Source organism: Neurospora tetrasperma (assembly GCF_000213175.1).
Source record: "Neurospora tetrasperma FGSC 2508 unplaced genomic scaffold NEUTE1scaffold_5, whole genome shotgun sequence".
Taxonomy (NCBI): Eukaryota; Fungi; Ascomycota; class Sordariomycetes; order Sordariales; family Sordariaceae; genus Neurospora; species Neurospora tetrasperma.
In genome coordinates, this window is record NW_009799103.1 from 2,960,024 (window position 1) to 2,978,358 (window position 18,335).

Genomic DNA, 18,335 nt, shown 5'->3' on the forward strand with positions numbered 1-18,335 from the left:
GCCCCAGTGCAGCTGCTTGCACATGCTCGACATTTTAGCGGATCTTAGGCACGCGAGCCCCTGCCGCCAGTGGGTTCTGATGAACAAATGCCCCACTGTTTGTGCTGCTTGGGTGGAGTGTAACGTACGGTAACGTAAGGCGGAAACAGCAACCAAGGGAACCATCGCGTCCTCCCATTTATTACTGGACGCGCCTTGTCTGAATCTTTAATTGATTTCCGGTTTTGGCTGTTCTCGACTTTTCGACTTTCCACCAAGCGCCTCGAAATGCTCTTTTTCTTCAAGTCAAAAGTAGAACCATAATGGATGAACAGCGAAAAGCCGAATATGAAAGCCAGAGTCTCCAGTTGCGTGCAGAACTGAAGCAATTCGAGGCAGAATGGGCCCAAAAGAACGACGGCAAGAAGCCGTCCCGTGAAGCCATCAAACAGAATCCGGATATTGGTATGCCATCCAGACTGGTCTTCTTTGACGATTCTAACATGTGGTCCCTTACAGCCCAGAAATACAAGCAGTACAACAAACTTCGCGACATACTCTCCGGAAAGATCCCTCCTCCCACCAGGAGCGACAACCAAGACCCAAGCCAACGCAAGCGCAAGCAACCAGACACATCCCTCCCATCCGCCTCGACTCCCTCCAAACGCAACAGGTCTGCCGCTACCCCCAAGTCACAACACTATTCTGCCGTACATGAAGCGATCACTCCAGATGTAGCGAGGAAACTCTTCAGTCCCGCCGTTCCCTCTTCGATTGGGCCTACCCCCCAAAAAGATGGCCGTGTTCTCGGTCTTTTCGATCTTATATCCCATACCCCATCCAAATCGACAGATGAAATCAAACCACGAGCATCCGGATTTACAGCTACGCCAAGTAAACGCCGCCATGCCCTCGACCTCGAGAACGACAAGGATGATGATGATCATGACGAGAAGGACGGCAAGGAATTCATAACCCCCAGCATCCCGCGACATCGTAACCTCGACAGAACCCCATCCTCCGGGCGCAATCGAAACCTCCTCGATAGCTTCCTCGGAGTCCGTGCTACCAAGACATCCACACCACTAAACAAGAACACTGGGAACTCACCCTCGAAAAACAACCTCACCAAGACACCATCCGGCGAGCGGTCGGTGTCCAAGCTGCAGTTCGCCACACCCGCTTTCTTGCGTCGTACATCTGCGCCGCTACCACCCGTGGACGAAAATGGCGAGTGGTTGGACATTGAGCCCTTGAAGCTCCCACGAAAACCGTTCAGCATAGCAAAAGGGAAAGGGCTTAGCAGCGTGGTGGCCAGCCTACGGAAGATGGAGGAAGAAAAGCTGGATGAGGAGCTGGATATGTTGAGGGAAATGGAGGCGATGGAACAGGGCGGAATGGGTCCTCCACCACCAAAGAAGACGGTTGCATCGACAAGTGAAGATACGGAGAAGAAGAAGCAAGTAACAGACCCTGCGGGGGCAGAGGTTGTACCAGAAGAGGAGAACAATTTCGAGGAGGACGAGGCAGCTCTAATTGAAGTTGAAGCGAGCTTCCTCGAATCACGATCATCAAAGAGGAAGAAAGAGAGGCGACCGGTTCTACTGAGCGGCTTCGATGATGAAAATTTCTACGACAGTCAAGATGAGGAGGACCTGAGCAAGGAGGGATTGGATCGCAATGGGCAGCCACTACGAGTGTTCAAGAAGAAGGGACAAAAGAGGACGACCAGGAAGGTCAACATGCGACCGACAAGGACAAAACGACCCAGTGCACCAATTGCCGAGGAAGAGGATGACGGTGTGGAAGAACACAACGACGTGATACCGGAAACTCAGTTCGACGCGACCAAGAACCTGGATGGCGATGATCACCACACTCTGGATTCGTTGTCGTCCGGCGGATCAGGATCGGAATTTGATGATGGGTCAGAAGGCGAAGATGAAGAAGCGGGGGCGAGCACTACAAAGGCTGCAAAGGCTGCCGCAAAGAAAAAGGCGCCGCCGGCAAAGGAAAAGACAAAGAAGGATGCGACTACGGAGACCAAGAAGAAAAAGGGAACGAAAGAAGGTGGTGATGAAGAACCAGCTAAGAAGCCGCGCATGGTCAAGGCTACAGCAAATGCGAACTTCAAGAGGTTGAAGCTGAAGAATAACGGGGCAAAGGGAGGGCCAGCTCATAACAGCCGGTTCAGGAGGAGGAGGTAGTAGAGGGATGTTACCCATATGGAACGGTAAAGAGGGTGATGAAGAGATGAGCTATGATACTGCGTCCTACCTTCTTGGTGTCACTGAGCGTGAAGTGCATAGAACTAGACTATCCTTAATGGTAGAACATAACAACCTCAACATCCATTTCCGTGCCGTGAATACCCTGAGGTCTCAGTTGTTCATACTTAGGCTCCCTGTCCTTCATGGTGCATACAGTCCCATAGTAAGCTCCCACTCATCAATCAGCTACGGACATGTGTAAATATATGCAGACACTTTTCTTCATATATACTTATGTACATATACGTAATTTGATCAGATCAGTCACATCCTCAAAAACAAAAAAATCATGTACATCAGAAATAGTCCACCAACCAACCCCTCACTTCCCATCCATCCCCTCTCACCTCAACCGACCTCATCCTCACTCACCATCATGCCCAAGATTTCCCCTTACGAGCACTGCGAATAATAATCATTCTGCTTCTTGCAAGTATACGGGCTCGCACAAGTAGTGCACCCCGAGAATCCCACCCCACCGCACTGCGCCCACTGCGCAGCCGTGCAACCACCAGTAGGCTGAGGAGCAACGACGCTCGTCTTCAACGTCGTGCTCGTGCTGGTAATCACCGCCTTGCTGGTGGTGGTGGTGCTGCTAGCTGGCTTAGCAGTAGTAGTAGAACCACTACCACCACCACCAGCACCACCACCGTTTGCAGAACAAGTAAACTTGGCCGGGCCAGGGATGGTATAAGTGTTGCTCGGGCTCATAGAGTAGATGTTGACCAACAGACCGGGGTCAGTCGCCTTGTAGATGCCGGGGATCGAGTAGGTGGTGGAGGGGGCAGCGGTGCCGGTGCCGCCGACGATGTTGATTTGGGCGCATTCCATGTATAGTTGGGCGCCGGCGGTGGAGGAGGCGGCGTGCAGGGCGATCATCTCGGCGCGGAGGAGGTATTGGCCTGAGGGGATGCAGGCGGGGATGTCGCTGGTGTGCAACTGGGTTAGTTATTTGATTTGATTTGGGTGGTGAAAGGGAGGACTAAGGAGAACGTACATGTACTGGAAACCACCGTTGGTGATGACGGTGCTGGTACCCCATTGGCCGTTGTTGTAGCCGTCTTCTTGAATCTTGAACCTGTTTTTCTTGAGTGTCAGAATCTGGTTGAAATAGTACCCAAGTATTGAGTGAGTAGGGGGACCACTCACCATCCACCGCCGATACCAGTGTCAGTCAAGGCGTCGTCAACCTTCTTGAGGTAGGCAAGGGTAGGACCCTTGTGGCTGGCGTCCATGACATCGTCGGCGCCGGAAGTGAGAGTGTGTCTCCAGATAGCCTTGACGGTGCTGCCGGCGTTGACGGTGATGATCTTGTCAGAGGGAGTGGTGGGGTTGGGGCCGCCGTTGCAGGCAAGGTCGTTGGAGGTCACGTCGGTGATGGGACCATCGTAGGACGGGGTCCGGATTCCGTAGGAGACCGGGTAGGTGGTGCCGCCGGCTTCGAGCTGGACGAAGATGGTGTGGGCTGAGGCCGCGGAGGCGGCGACGAGGAGGGAGAGGACCTTCATCTTGTCTGGCTGGATGACACCGAACTACTGGAGTAAATAAACTCGAAGGGACCTACAGACTCGCAGATATCAATATCCAGGAGTAGGAAGCGCGTCGTCCATATATGTACTACTACATGGCGGGTCACCACTCTCACCAAGGCTGAGAAAGCATGAGGTTGAACATGTGGAAAGCTTATTAAAGGGTGGTCCTGATCGTTTCGGGACGTATAAGAAGCCACAATGTCACTGTCTAGGTCGCATTATCTCCTTTCGGGTCGTCTCTTCTAGAGCCAAAACCGGGACGCTGGAAGCAAGGCCGCCATGCGGCGCATAGCGAGGGCGGAAGAAGGCCGTCCGGGGTAGCAACACATCCGGATCGGGACAGCCACTCGACGTTTCAGCGTTGGATTCGCCGCGATATCGGATGTCAAGGTGCCGCGACGGATGGAGACGTAAGTCCATCCATACAGGATATTCAAGGCATGACGGGTTACATGGCATCTCGCTCCGGTGGCTCATGTTTGCGTCAGCATCCTAGGACATGATAGCGCAGGAGTTGCGGTTCATTTGAGCCGAAGCTTCTCTGCATCGTGTACATGACTATTGATCTACGTAGAAGGCTGAGATAGAAGAACTGAATATTGATTCGTTACTCCATATACAGTATCCTGGACAACAAGGGAGTAGGTGACCATAGAATGGTTCATGAACTGACGACGCTTCTAATCGATGGACTTGTTGTTGCAATATGGTAGTCCCGTCATTGTCGGTTATTTGGGTCCATGTCAATGTCTTGGATGATATTCTTGGAGTTGAAGACGGTGAGAATAAACAGTAAGCGTGTCGGCAATGGTCACGAAGGACCGTCGTGGTTCCCGGATCATGATCCGATGTTGTTTTGTTGTTGATTTGCACCACCGTAGAGGAACGGATAAAAGGGGGATCCGCCAGCTGCCGGCCAGACATGCTCCATCTGGCCTACCTGGCAGTTCCAGAATTCCACTGGATCCGCTGCCCGATGCGGGGTGCAGTAGCGCTTGCGGGGGAAGATGGGCCGAGCAGGCGAGGGTTAGGGTCTGTCCAACGTCCTCTGTTTATAGTTGTCTTGCCAAAACACCAAGTTGCCATCGTCGCCAAACATCACCACTTTGCGCAGAAGGGCGGCCCAACTCATGTTTACTGAACAGTATAGCTGCTCATGTCAGTTGGAAACACAGCTTCTACAATGCTCAGATACAGACGCCCCCGATGGGGCCATCAGTTTGGCTCTTCGCTGAACAAGGCTGGTGTTAGCTGACGGTCAAGGTTCTCCCCGTGGTTTGTTGTATCGTTGTCATGGTGATATCAACCGTCACTACCGCAAATCGATGGTCACCTCATGTAGACTTCCTAAGTCGCTTGATGGTCTAAAAGACCGCTCAAGTTGGCTCAGACTTCTCACCTTTTCTTCTTCTGCTTCCCCAAGTCAAAAGCTGGACCTAACCCAATCCGCTGACATACACTTTAACCATCCTGCATCAATAATCACACAAGCGCAGACTGTACTAGCAGAAACAGCAACCCACTTTGCATCAGGTAGGTCAAACTTGTCACCACTTCATCCTTTATCAAGGCATCTTCTCAGCATTGCCCATTTACTGACAGATTATCCTTCATAGAAACAGAACGACAGCACAATATCATCATGTCACACCTACATTTCCGCGAGGCCATGGCCTTGCCTTCTCGTATCGCCCAGTACCTTAAGAGACGCCAGTCCCGCAAAAGTGGCAAGATGTCTAAGAAGAAGCACCAAGACGCCGCCTACCAGATGGTTTCATCTACCAACCCCAATCCTCGAAAGCGTTCCAGTGAAGAAATCACCGATGCCACTCGCGATGTCTCTGTTGATCGCTTCCTCGATGCCGATGCGGCGCCTCCCCAAAAGCGCCCCAGATGGCCAGTTGTTGAAGGGCGCGACGAATTCCGTCCTTCTCGTCCTCGAAAGCGTTCAAGTGACAAGTTTGACGAGGCTTCCTCCGATGCATCCAGTGATCGCTTTGTTGATGCAGATGCTCCTCCCCCTCAAAAGCGTCCCAGATGGCCAGCTACCGAGGATAGTGGCGAATGCGAGTTCAATCCATTCAAGGAGAAGAAATCAAGATCAGGGGCACTTGCAGAAGAAATTGCGGATGCCACTGCGCTTGAAGACAGGGATCCATTTGACCATGAAGAATTAGCCTCCCATGTCCAGCGCTACAGATCACTCGCTGAGGAGCTTGCCGATGCTACCGCCCATGAAGACGGTGAAGCCTTCGATGATGAAGCTGATGAAGCTCCCTCTACCCCTCGCTTCAAGTCGCTCGCTGAAGAGCTTGCCGATGCACTTGCTAGCGAGAGTGGTGACGAATTTGTCGAATACGAAGAAACAAAGTCCCCCAAGCGCCGCTCACTTGCTGATGAGCTCGCTGATGCTACTGCCGATGAAGACGGCAACCCTTTTGAGGATGAGGAACGCGTAGGCATGACCATTGCTAAGGCTGGTGGGCTCTCATATGTCAAGGTACGTTGTCGCTTGCAAAACTCATGACATATAGTTTGTACTAACGATATTCCGTAGGCCACCATTGATCTTGGTCATCTTTCATTCGACCATAGCACCCCCACTTCTTTCAGGCCCCTTCGACCGCTTGCTGAAGATCTTACCGAGATCACTGCTAACGAGGACATCGAGCCCTTTGATGACCTAGACGAGCTGTCGTCCGGACTTCCTGAGCTTACTGATGACGATGACAGTAACTCCATTTTTGATGGAGGGTCTGTCGGAGACCACCAGAATGCACCAACTGAGGAAGAAAGTTTGTCACGCAATCACAAAGCCCTTGTTTCCCAACTTCGAGGAAGATCTCTCGCAGATGAACTCTTTGACGCAACCACTGAAGAAGAGGGCGACCCATTTGAAGAAGCAGATGCAGATCTCCACCTGCGCTTCCACTCACTAGAGGATCAGATTGCCGACGCCATGTCCCGCAATATTGGCCAAGGACTCGACGATGTTGACTCCGCCCCCCGAATGTGCCTAAACTCACCAGCCAAGAAGATGTTAGACTCGATCGCTAGCGAGGGTGAAGACATTTCCGACATTGAGTACGATGCCTCATTTATCACTGCTCTTGAGACACTCTCCGAGAACGACTTTCATATTGAAGATGATGATGCTCCTATCCAGGGGCGCCGCCGCTCACTGGCTGATGAGATTGCTGATGCAACTTTGGGCGAGGAAGGTGATCCATTTGACGTTGCAGAGGATTCACCCGCAGACGATACGACTTCCGAGCCATCAGCTGAGGTGCGCAAACGTCCGTTCTGGCTATGGGTAAGTACTTGGGTCTATTCCCAAATTTTCTGACAATAGTCTGCTTTTAACTCTCAGCTAACTAAAACAACACAGAGAAAATATCCTTCCACGTCCATGTTGCTCGGCGGCTGCCCGATGCAGTAATACATCGCTTCTCGCTTCTGAGTGGGTTACTCTGTTCCAATTACTGACCAAGTAATGTACAAGTAAAAGTTTCCTTCCTGTGGTTGCTTCTTCGATATTCATAACAACCGAGGTTAAGATCATCTTATCCAAACTCATTCTCGACATTGCTAGCACATGCCAACCATCCTTTCACGGTTCGAAGCCTTCAGCCCGTTTTGGGGTGTTTTTCCAAGATTGAACACATCACAATGACCGTGCGCGACCCTTTCGCAAGGTCTATCAATCTGCGTCCGATATTTGACGTGCTTGGTAGAATCGTCAAGTGTAGAGACGCCAATCATTTCAGAGATCAAGGAACGTGAACATCTTGGCTGGTAAAGGAGAAACTCTAACGAGAAAAAAATAGAAAAAAAAAAGAAAAAAATAAAGAAGTAGGAACGGAAGATCGCTTAAAAACATTCTGCTGCAAACCATTACGCAGACACTACCGCAATTTCAAGATATTTCAAGACCATGTGCCAGAAAGATGCGACGAGCAACACTATCCTTACATGTCGGCGTCACCATGGGAGTATATCTTCTGCCACTTTTCATATCGGACGGCAGGAAGATGAGATGAGACAACAACAAGAAGCGGGAAAGAAGACTGATCACAGATATCCATCCCTGTCTTTCTCGCCGTGGGGAATCTACCTGCTTACTCTGTAGTGTACGTAGTCTAATTGTGTGAAACCATTTCCCCGGATTCCATTGACGAATCGGACATTGCCTTGAAAACGGTTTAAGCTCTATGGTATCGTGTGCCACTCAGCCCGTTGGGTCATCCGACATGGCTCGAGCTGTTTGGGTGCCAAGGTTCGTATAACTGGACGAGAGCAAGCCAAGTCTAGACTTCCAAGCCTTCATTACCCCATATTCTTCGGGAATTTGTACAGAAACGGTAAAGGATGCCACACAAGACCAAGCCGCATTCCTACACTATTTGCCGCTTCAACGTGCTCTCTCTCTCTCTCCCTTGTCCGTCCGTCTGTCCCTTGTCAGACTGCTTGGGCGGGGCCTATCAAAATCCGGGGAAGTGGGTTTACACTAGAGGTGGTCAAGATCCATCCCGATTGTAGGTAGTGTACATAGCTGCTGTCACACATCCTCCGCGGCGGCACGGATCAAACTAACTTAACCGAGTTAAGCTTCGCTTTACCCCAACCTGCTGGGGGCAAAATCTGGGGTAAGTAGGTAGCTTCGGCACTTCACACCGTCCGTCACCTCCCCGCCCCTCTTTTGCAGTCCTACGTCTACTCTGTCACTGTTAGTAACCTACCTATGTGTAAGCTCTCAAAGCTTCAAAAGTCGTGTTTTCACCCTGCTGTTCATTCATCTTCCCGCAAACCTAGATAGGACAACAACCCCTCAAAGAGAAGGAAAAAACAATCGACTGACGAAAAGCTTCAAGCTCCTTTTATAAAGTGTACCAGATTGCAGCCAGCCAGCGCTGGGATCAAAGCCCCCCCGATGCAACCTTTTTCGAAATCGACCTGGTCGGGTCGAATCCGCCAGTGTGGTTGTGACGTGTGGGCTGGAGGTATCCATCCGCCCGCCTCCTTGGACACTTTTGCGTGCGTGCGGGGGAAGAAAGTCTTGGCTTCCAGACGTCCAACACAACAAAGAGGGGCGGGATCTTCGAGGACGGGTCTGGATTTCCAGGCAGGAGTGACTACTGAAGACCTAGCTGAGCTTGTAAGTTGTTGGATGGGCAAGCAGGAAGACAAGGAACAAGGAACAAGGAAGCAGACAAGAGTGAGGAGGGGGGAATCCTAGGAGAATGCCATATTGGAGATACCTAGCGAATTGACATGGAATATAAGCCAAGCAAAGATGGCGCTGAAGGAAGGCAAGTGGGAAACCTCGGTCTGGGTACACTAGTCGATGATGGTGGTGGTGTGGTGATTTGTCTGTTTTTGTCTGTTGAGAGGGGAGTTGTGTAGTGGGAAAGAAAGGGATGGAGGTCGTGGTGAAGGAGGAGGAGAAATGATAAATAGGAACGATGAGGGCCTTTTCTGAAGGTGAATTTTTTCGAAGTTGATATCGGGGTCCTTTTGGGAGCTTTTGAGGAAACACACGATAAGGAATCTCAAGTTGTACTTGACCTACCAGCTCGTCATTGTGTACTCAGACGAATACCTCTGCTTTTCTATTGTTTTCAAAGTCTTTATCTCGCCTCCTTTTCACCTCCCCCCACCCACCCACCAGATTGCCTTCTCCAACCTAACGGTTCGGTACATCTCCCGGCAGCTCTCCCCGCATTGCAACCTACCTGCTGACTCCTTCCAAGTTTGGATCAGATCGGTTCTGCATACATAGCTATCTCAGACATTGATTTCCCCTCTCTGGTTCACTCGATCTTTATCTATCTCATCTTGTATCATCGGGTCCCCTCCGTCCCATCTTATACCTCCCTTTATACCTACCTGCTTTATCCCATCTCTGGTCTCTTCCTCTTTGGTCCTTGATTTTCGAGTGTCTTTCCTCCTCTATCACCTTACCACTTCTACCGAGGATCTTACACACACCACCAACATGGCCACCAACACCTATCCGCCAGGTAGTATGGACACCGGGGGTCTGGACATCGAATCCAAAGCCTCGGCCTACCACTCCGAAAAGGCCCCCTCAGCCTCCACCTCCTCCTCCCCCAACCCGGACGTGGCGGCGGCCGCCGTCATCACCAGCGGCACCAGCAGCACGGACTTTAACCTGTCGCCCGCCGAGGAGAAGCGCATCAAGCGACACATTGACCGGCGGCTGGTCATGACCATCGGCGCCATGTACTGCGTATCGTTGATGGACCGCACCAACCTGGGCGCGGCCAACATTGCCGGCATGGGCAAGGAGCTGAAGCTGATTGATAACCGGTACTCGATCGTGTCGCTGGTGTTCTTTGTGACGTATGTCCTGTTTCAGCCGCCGAGTACGGTGATTTGCCGCAAGATTGGGCCGAGGATTCACATGAGTGTGTTGACGCTGTTATGGGGGAGCGTCATGATTGGGATGGGGTTCGTCAAGAGTTGGGAGCAGTTGGCGGCTTTGAGGGTGGTGTTGGGTGTTTTGGAGGCTGGTGAGTTTCTCCTTTCTTTCATATGCTTGACAGAGGTATCGAAGGCTCAGTTACTAAACCTTCGAAAAACAGGTTTCTTCCCCTCCTGCGTCTACCTCCTTTCCACCTGGTACACGCGCTACGAAGTCGGCAAGCGCAACTCGGTCTTCTACCTAACCGGCTGCGTCGCCTCCGCCTTCGCCGGCATTCTCGCCTACGGCCTGATGCAGATGGGCGGGCTCGCCAACCTCACCGGCTGGCGCTGGATCTTCATCATCGAGGGCGTGCTGACCTGTCTGTTGGGAATCGCCGGCTACTGGCTACTAGTCGACTTCCCCGACTCCCCTCGCAAGACCTGGTCCTTCCTCTCGGCTCGGGACCGCGAGTGGGTGTGCGCGCGCGTGCAGGCGGACCGCGGCGACGTGGTGCCCCAAAAGTTCCTCATCAGCAAGTACCTGTCGTCCGGTCGGGACTGGAAGGTGTGGGCGTACGCCATGATCTTCTTCAACACCACCACCATCAGCTACGCCCTCTCCTTCTTCCTGCCCATGATCCTCAACACGGGCATGGGCTTCAACATTGCGCAGTCGCAGTGTCTGGTCGCTCCTCCTTATGCTTTCGCCGGCTTCATCATGTTTGCTGGCGCCTACGTCGGCGATCGCTTCCGCATCCGCGGCCCCATTGTGGCTTTCAACGCGCTGATCGCCGTCATCGGCGTCCCTATAATGGGCTTCGCTGCCAGCGCCAAGGTCCGCTACTTCGGTGTGTTCCTGGTCACTGCCGGCGCCAACTCGAACGTGCCGGCGGCGATGAGCTACCAGGCCAACAACATCCGCGGACAGTGGAAGAGGGCGTTCTGCAGCGCCACGTTTGTGTCGTTTGGTGGCATCGGCGGTATCGCTGGTAGCTTGGTCTTTCGGGAGCAGGATAAGCTCACGGGCTACAAGCCGGGTTTGTATGCGTGCATTGCGACCAGTCTGTTGACTCTGGTGCTTGTCGCGTGCTTGACTGTCTCTTTCTGGAGGGAGAATAAGAAGGCGGAGAGGGGTGAGAAGGAATTGGAGGCTGAGGATGTGAGTGTTTCTTTTCTTATCTGTTCTTTACCCTCCTCTTATTGTCGGTTGTTGAAATTGTCGACTAACTTTTTTTCTTTCTTTTTCTACAGGACGATGCCCAGCCTGGATTCCGCTACACCTATTAACTTCTGTGTTTTCTATATTTAATGTTAGTAATGATATGACTTGGTTGATGAAACCAGCTGGGTTGGCTCAGAGATGATCATGGGTTTGGAGTTTGGGGAATGCGGTGTTGTTTTATGATCGGAATGAGGTAGTCGTGGGTGAGGGTATCTTGTTTGTAATCCAAAGCGATGCACTCGACGCTACCAAGCGGTTATTCCCCCTTTATCAAGGGGGGGCCTGTACACAAGTTTAGTACATAACATCAAGACTTTTGGGTGTACCTACTACTCCGTGACTCGTCCGAATGGATTTATGAAGATGAAAAGTCACATGCCTTCAAGACAATTCATACCCGTTCACTTTCTTCTACATCCTTCCTTAATCACGTCCTGATACATCTACCGTCTTCCCAAATCCCTCCTAACCCTCCACACCTTACTCCCCGCCGCCCGTCCCTGACTCCCATGCAACATCTCGACCCACGGCTGCGCCTCCGACGTTCCACCATGCAACGCCTGAACCCTTTCCCACTCCGGCCTCTCCTCAACCTCATCCGCTCCAACTGATTCCGTCTCGTCACTCTGGTCCCCATCCCCAGTACCATCGTCATCATCATCAATCTCCATCTTCGCACCACCACCAAGCACCAAACCCTGCTGTTTGTTTCTAGCAGCAGCAGCATTGTTCTTCTCCCACTGCCTCCTGTGCAAATCCTCCGCATACGCCCACGAAGGGGTATCGAACCTACCCGCCACCAGCACCAGATCCTGCTCATTTCCTGCTATCATCTCCACAGGCAAAGGCGTCAAAAGCTGCAACTCCCCCTTCTTGACATCGATCCCTCTGACCAGCACCAACCCCAGCACGCGCGAGTGGGCGGGGGAAAGCGTTTTGCCTTGGGGGTTGGGGAGGTGGGGGAGGGATTCACGGGGGGTCTTGCAGATTAATAACTCTGGTTGTTGTTGTTTTTGGGACGAGGACTGCTTCTTGAATTGCTGTACAGACTGTTGTTGCTGCTGCTCCTGCGGGGAAGACACGACGAGAAGGTCGGGAAAGTCCCTAAAAGCACCAGCGCGGTCTTCAATTTTCACCAAGGCAAGTATCATGCCGTTGATGGCTTCGGCCAACAAGTCCGGCGCGGGCTGGTGGTCGTAGCAGAGGATTCCCAGGAAACCAGGGCGAGGGCCGCGATAGCGGACACGCCAGGGAGGAAGGTGGGTGAGAGGTGTGGCGGACCAGGTTGGGCCGGGATGGGGTTGGCTTTGGTTTTGGCTTTGGCCGTGGGGGACAGGAACAGTGAGGGAGGAGAAGAGCAGGTGAAAGTAGGACATTGTTTGCATTGTACGGAGATGAAGGGCTGTTCTTGAGCTTCCTCCTCCCCCCGAAGTTGATGGGGTCGTGGCATCGACTGACGAGGATGGCTGACCTTGGGGCTGTTGACTGGGGAGAGCAACGAAGGGGATTTTCTTTTCCTGACAGGCGGCTTTGAGACCGTCAACGGTCTCCTCAGGTCCGTCTTGGGACATGTAGATCACTTCTGTTGGGACTGTCTGGCGGATTAGCTCAGATAGGATGTCGAGCCCGGTTCCTTGGATCCAGCCCGGGGTGTTGATGATGAGTGGGAGTTTGTTCAGCGAGGGGTTGGTCTTGTAAGTGTGGAAGAGATCGAGGGCACAGGCAACAAAGTGGTCTGGGTCTAAGCTGGGCGTGACGGAGGCAACAGTGTGGGCGCGTAGTTGAGCCGTTCTTGGGTCCAAAGCGGGATGGCCAAAGGGAGGAGAGAGGTTTGGGCTTGATAGCTTGTTGAGGGATATGACGGAGGGAGGTCCAAATTCGGGCTGACCTGGGTCGAGATCGAGGACGACTACTGGAGCCCAGGGCTGTCGTGAGAGTCCAGAGCCAGTTATCAGACGGTTGGCCATTAGCCGCCCGAACGTGGACTTTCCGGATGATTTGGGGCCGGTTAGGAAGACAACAGGCGTAGCCTTTCTCTTGGAGTCTAGGACGTCCGCTAGTTGCTTGTTCCATTCAGCAGGGGAGACCAATTCCTGAACGCCGCCTCTCCTAGGGGCATCGTCCGAGGTGAAGATGATCTGGAAGGTAGGGACAACCTTTTTGGCCTGACCCGCCGCAACATCATCCGACTCATTCCATAGCTTCCCAAATGCCGGGTTCAGGCTAGCGAGCTGTCTCAAGCTCCGAGCTCCTGGGTGTGGATGCAACTCGATTGTGGCATCGCTCGTAATGCGGATGACGGGAAGAGCATGGCATTGGGGAGCATGAACCCAGTGGACGAGGTCCGATTCTGACAAGAAGGCTCCAGCAACGGTAAGCTCGCCATCGCGTACCTTGATACCATAGCTCCCAAGAATGACCAAACGTTCTCCATCGAGGAGCTTGAGAAGCATACGGCCATTGGCCTTTGATTGGATGTTGGTCTGGCTCAACCTTTGAGATGAATAGTATATGACCCTCCTCCGACCTGTTGGGATTGGTTCTGAGAGATTTGGGAACTGGGATTTCAGCTGACGGCCTTCATCTCTTCCTTCGGCTGGTACTTCGTCCTTGGGACCCTGCTTCCGCTTTCTGGGGCGCGCTGCTGGTGTTTCGTCCACATGATGGGAAGGCTCCTGTTTCTGAGCCTGTAGTGCCTTTCTGAAATTATCCCTCGTGAAGAAGGACTTGGCGGATGTGTTGCGGTCAATGATATCTCCATTGTTGTTGTTGTTGTTGTCGTCGTCGTCAACATTAGGAGTAGTGGCGGCAGCACTGGCAGCGGCAGCTAACAGCTTTTGTCGAGCAGCAAATGCACTCATTTTTTTGTGTGTGTTGTTGGTTGACTGCTTTGGACATTAGCAAAGTAGACATGGACCTCGACATTGGAAGTGGTACCTTACACAAAAATCACCGGTAGTGTTCAGGTTGTTGGACTCGCGGTGACTGCCCAGTAGTGGTGGTCTTTGGTTGTCATTTCTTCAGTTGAATTGAAAAAAGGTTGGGGAAGATGGTGATTTTCCAGCGAGCGACGTACTACAGCACAAGGTTGAGGTGTGGATGTATGCAGACTATTCAGATAATAAAAACCCCCAAAACATCAAATAACGTGTTTTCAGGAAAATCATATCACAGATTCTTGGAATTCCTCAAGTAAAATTTCCACGACTTGGTTGTCTGATGGTGGTGAAGTCAGAGCGATGATGTTCTGAAGAAAGGCGAACACAGGCATCATTTAGGTGTACACTAATTCCCATCCTCATCATAGGCAACCCTTACCCTGACACCATCAAAGTCAACCCTATCGAAGCTGTGATGCCCCACATTCCGTTCCCATACAAGTAATCAACCAATCAAGCTTCTCAATCTCCTAATTTTTTCTGGCTTTGGTCGGCAACCTCGAGCGACCCTTGATTTCAGTTCGCAGCTCTCCACTCCACTCCCAATCCCGCTCGCGCATCTGATATTCCAGCGTGTTTTGTACGCGACGAGCATCATTCCGCCTGCCTCCCGCAGTTTCTGTCTTCTGCGTGAGGATCAACAAATAGACGACAGAGGGCAGAAGAGGAACAGCGCATCGTTTCTGCATCGGCAGCAAAAAAGCACTTCAAAAAGCACTTCAACACACTGTAAATCCCGACCCCACATCCAGACTTTTTAGCACTCTTCAACTGCACCAAACTGCACCATCCATCCCTGCACATCGTAGCACTCAATTGTTCGAGACAGCGCCTTTCCGTCTTGGACACTCACTCCACATAATTTTTCTTCCATCACCACCTTAATTCTTTTCCCTTTCTTTACAGTCCAGATAAGCCGCCCCCCATGGCTGGTCCTCGCGCACCCATCGGAACCCTTTCCCAGCACGCCGCCAACGCCGCTGCCCTTGCCCGCAACACCTCCACCAACGTCTTTTCCCAGCAAAAATCACAACTCAAGTCCAAAAAGGGCAAGCAAGAAGAGAGCGACAGCGATTCAGACAGCTCCTCCAGCAGTGACGACAGCGGTAGCGACAGCGATTCCGAAACAAAGCCCGAACCCACCGCCGACTGGGCCAGCAATCTGAAGAAGACGAACATGGCGCAAACAAAAGCCACCAAGGCCGCCGCCTCGCCTGCCCCTAAAAAGGCCAAGGTAGAACCCGTCAAGGCCAAGCCAGTAGCCACCAAGAAGGAGGAGTCCGAGTCCTCGTCCGAATCCGAGTCCGAGTCCGAGTCTGAATCGGAGGTCGAGGACAAGAAGAAGCCTGTCAAGAAGGCGGAAGAAAAGAAGCCAGCGGCGCCAGCGGTGAAGAAGGCAGCCAAGAAGGACGAGAGCAGCAGCGAGTCTAGCAGCGAAGAAGAGAGTGGAAGTGGGTCGGACGAAAGCAGCAGCGACGAGGAGGAAGAGACCAAGCCTGCGCCCAAGGCTACACCAAAGACTGCGCCCGCAAAGACCAAGCAGCAGACTGCCAAGCAACCCACACCCTCCTCATCAGAGGATTCAGAGGAAGGAACAAGCTCAGAGAGCGAGAGCGATGAGGAGCCGGCACCAAAAGCCAACACTAGCGCCAAACTTGCAAAGCCCGCCAGCAAGACCCCCGAGGCCAAGCCAGTGGTCAATGGTACCTCAAAGTCCAACGAGACCGTGAGCAAGTCCGACGACGAGTCATCGTCTGAGGAAGAGGAGGAGGAGTCAGGTTCCGAGGAAGAGTCGTCTTCCGACGAGGAGATGGCCGATGCTCCCCAGCCCAAGGCGGCCCCTAAAAAGACTTCGGGGTATGTGTTCCCGCGCGAATTGTACCAAACAACGTATACAATACTAACAGACATCACAGTCCTCAACTGCCCCAGGTGATCGCACCAAACTTCCACATGCGCAAGGCCGATGCCAACGCCGACGCCAAGGACGTCGCACGAACATTTCAAAAGGCCCAAAGCGAGGGCAAGCAAATCTGGTACTTCACCGCCCCGGCCTCGATCCCCATCGAAGTGATCCAGGAGCACGCGCTCCCTCTCAGCAAGATCCAGTCCGGCGAGCCCATCATCACCCACAACGGCGCCGAGTATAACGCCACCCTGGAAGAGGGCACCACCCTCCACTCCATCCAGGTCCTCCTCCCCACCGAGTCCGGCGACAAGTACGAGCTCATGAAGCAGCCCATCGCCCAGGCGCTGCACATCAAGCGCGTTACCCGCCTCAACCCCGCGGCCGCCGCCACCGCTGCCGTCTCCGCTCCCGCTACTGGCAATGCCCCTCGCCCTCAGCCCGCGGGTCTCAAGGCGCGATTCCACCCCATTGGCGCCTCCGCGGCTGTTCCCATGGGCAAGATCGGCGCTGATGCCGTCGGTGAAGCTGCTGATTCCGACGTCGACATGGCTGAGGCTGCCCCTGCTAAATCGTCCAAGAAGCGCAAGAACGAGACTGTTTCCGAGGACGCTCCCACCAAGAAGACAAAGAAGACTAAGGAACCCAAGGAGACCAAGACTTCCTCCAAGAAGGCCAAGTCTGAGACGCCTATTGCTCCCCCCGCTGTTCCCGCTGCTGCTGCGGCCAAGAAGACGTCCGTTACTCCCAAGAAGATCACGCCCATTCTGCCTCCTTCTATTCCCCAGTCGAAGAGCTCTTAGAGAGTAGCTTCTTCGAATCGAGTCTAGTCTAGTCTAGCCCGTCCGTCGATGACGACGAAAACTGCGCAGTGGGCGGAAGACAATGTGACTGCACCTGGGCTGGTGTCCATCTCCCCCCAGTTTTCCCCATTCGCTATACGTGGTGCTGCGAGTCTGTCTTCTTCTCTCACCGCGCCCGCTATTATTTGAGCGCTCAAGGTGGAAAGAAGGGACGATGATAGCGCGGGGATACAAATTGCCCGGTGTCCTGGAGCGTAGCAGCAGCAGCACTTACCACCCAGGCAGGAATGTATCGACAGAGCGATAAGGTCAAGGGGGGTGGATGCAGGAATGGTAGATGTAGATGTGATGGACGCCATGTCATGCTGTTCGAGTCATGTGTATGTACATACCAGCATTAACCATCCGGGAAAGTTGTTGTTGTTTGTTGTATGTTTGCGATTTGTCAAGCCATATATTGGAAGAAGAAGGATTAAAGAAAGAAGAGATGGGGTCTAGGGGGCCAGAACAGAAGGGGGCGTTCAAAATTATCATCTGTACAAGTTCACACAAAGGTCATACATATAGAGAGGTCATGTCATGTCATGGATGTCAATATCAACTTTGTGTTGTACCTGTTCAAACATGACTATAACAATTCGCTGGGGAAAAAGTTCGGGGAGGAAAACAAAAAACAGATGAACGTGTACATATGCATGCATGCATGCTATGGTGTACCTACCTATGGTTTTCCGTCGTTCAAGGCATATATATATATATTTACGCAGTATGTAAATGCTAGAGTTTTTCTTGTGCTGCATCTTCCGTTGTGCACATCGATGGTTTCTTGCATGGTCTGGTTCAGTTCGGCACAGGTACCCGGTAATACTATGTCGGGGTAGGTATTGTGCCTTGAATTCCTCAGAATGTAAATACCTAGAGGTATATAGGGAGATGGACTTGGCTTTAGGTGCGTAGAGGTAAGTACTATTACCGAACTTAACCTACAGGTTCTTTTCAGGGATAAGATACACAGATATCATCATAGTCAAGGTGACTGTTCCTTCACCATCCTCATCATCATCATCATCACCCAAGCAAGCAAAGTCAATATGTAACATGCATGTCTTTCACGTCCATAAACCCCCCTCTCTCTCTCTCTCTTGCTCTTTCGATCTTTCGTTCTTTCGAATCCAACCCCCGCTTGCTTCAACTACCTAGGTACACTACACCCACAAAGTTCGCAAGGTACGTTACGTTACGTATGGACGTACGTACG

The 18,335-nt window shown here is 52.4% G+C and overlaps 8 protein-coding genes across 8 annotated transcripts; 5 read left to right on the forward strand and 3 right to left on the reverse strand.

The window, feature by feature from the left end:
* Positions 1–302: 302 nt before the first annotated feature.
* NEUTE1DRAFT_148176 (uncharacterized protein) lies at positions 303–2,323 on the forward strand (the record flags this gene model as incomplete). Its single annotated transcript, XM_009855217.1, has 2 exons — positions 303–444; positions 499–2,323. The coding sequence occupies 2 exons, from the start codon at positions 303–305 to the stop codon at positions 2,184–2,186; spliced, it is 1,830 nt and encodes a 609-aa protein (XP_009853519.1).
* A 586-nt stretch (positions 2,324–2,909) lies between these two features.
* On the reverse strand, positions 2,910–3,757 carry NEUTE1DRAFT_16830 (uncharacterized protein; the record flags this gene model as incomplete). The annotated part of the gene is made up of 3 exons (XM_009854400.1): positions 2,910–3,177; positions 3,247–3,327; positions 3,399–3,757. Coding segments are annotated over 3 exons (708 nt in total), but the record flags the coding sequence as incomplete, so codon positions are not given.
* A 1,666-nt stretch (positions 3,758–5,423) lies between these two features.
* NEUTE1DRAFT_131406 (uncharacterized protein) lies at positions 5,424–7,228 on the forward strand (the record flags this gene model as incomplete). The annotated part of the gene is made up of 3 exons (XM_009855218.1): positions 5,424–6,281; positions 6,339–7,094; positions 7,170–7,228. 3 exons carry the CDS (start codon positions 5,424–5,426, stop codon positions 7,218–7,220), a joined length of 1,665 nt encoding a protein of 554 aa, XP_009853520.1.
* Positions 7,229–7,702: 474 nt separating this feature from the next.
* Positions 7,703–7,936, forward strand: NEUTE1DRAFT_117884 (uncharacterized protein; the record flags this gene model as incomplete). Its single annotated transcript, XM_009855219.1, has 1 exon — positions 7,703–7,936. One exon carries the CDS (start codon positions 7,716–7,718, stop codon positions 7,908–7,910), a length of 195 nt encoding a protein of 64 aa, XP_009853521.1.
* A 1,840-nt stretch (positions 7,937–9,776) lies between these two features.
* On the forward strand, positions 9,777–11,538 carry NEUTE1DRAFT_124089 (uncharacterized protein; the record flags this gene model as incomplete). The annotated part of the gene is made up of 3 exons (XM_009855220.1): positions 9,777–10,314; positions 10,387–11,366; positions 11,459–11,538. 3 exons carry the CDS (start codon positions 9,777–9,779, stop codon positions 11,492–11,494), a joined length of 1,554 nt encoding a protein of 517 aa, XP_009853522.1.
* A 334-nt stretch (positions 11,539–11,872) lies between these two features.
* Positions 11,873–14,290, reverse strand: NEUTE1DRAFT_148179 (uncharacterized protein; the record flags this gene model as incomplete). Its single annotated transcript, XM_009855221.1, has 1 exon — positions 11,873–14,290. The coding sequence occupies one exon, from the start codon at positions 14,288–14,290 to the stop codon at positions 11,873–11,875; it is 2,418 nt and encodes an 805-aa protein (XP_009853523.1).
* Positions 14,291–15,291: 1,001 nt separating this feature from the next.
* Positions 15,292–17,077, forward strand: NEUTE1DRAFT_148180 (uncharacterized protein; the record flags this gene model as incomplete). Its single annotated transcript, XM_009855222.1, has 2 exons — positions 15,292–16,225; positions 16,285–17,077. Coding segments are annotated over 2 exons (1,727 nt in total), but the record flags the coding sequence as incomplete, so codon positions are not given.
* An 8-nt stretch (positions 17,078–17,085) lies between these two features.
* On the reverse strand, positions 17,086–17,846 carry NEUTE1DRAFT_117885 (uncharacterized protein; the record flags this gene model as incomplete). The annotated part of the gene is made up of 1 exon (XM_009855223.1): positions 17,086–17,846. The coding sequence occupies one exon, from the start codon at positions 17,434–17,436 to the stop codon at positions 17,101–17,103; it is 336 nt and encodes a 111-aa protein (XP_009853525.1).
* Between the last annotated feature and the right edge of the window lie 489 nt (positions 17,847–18,335).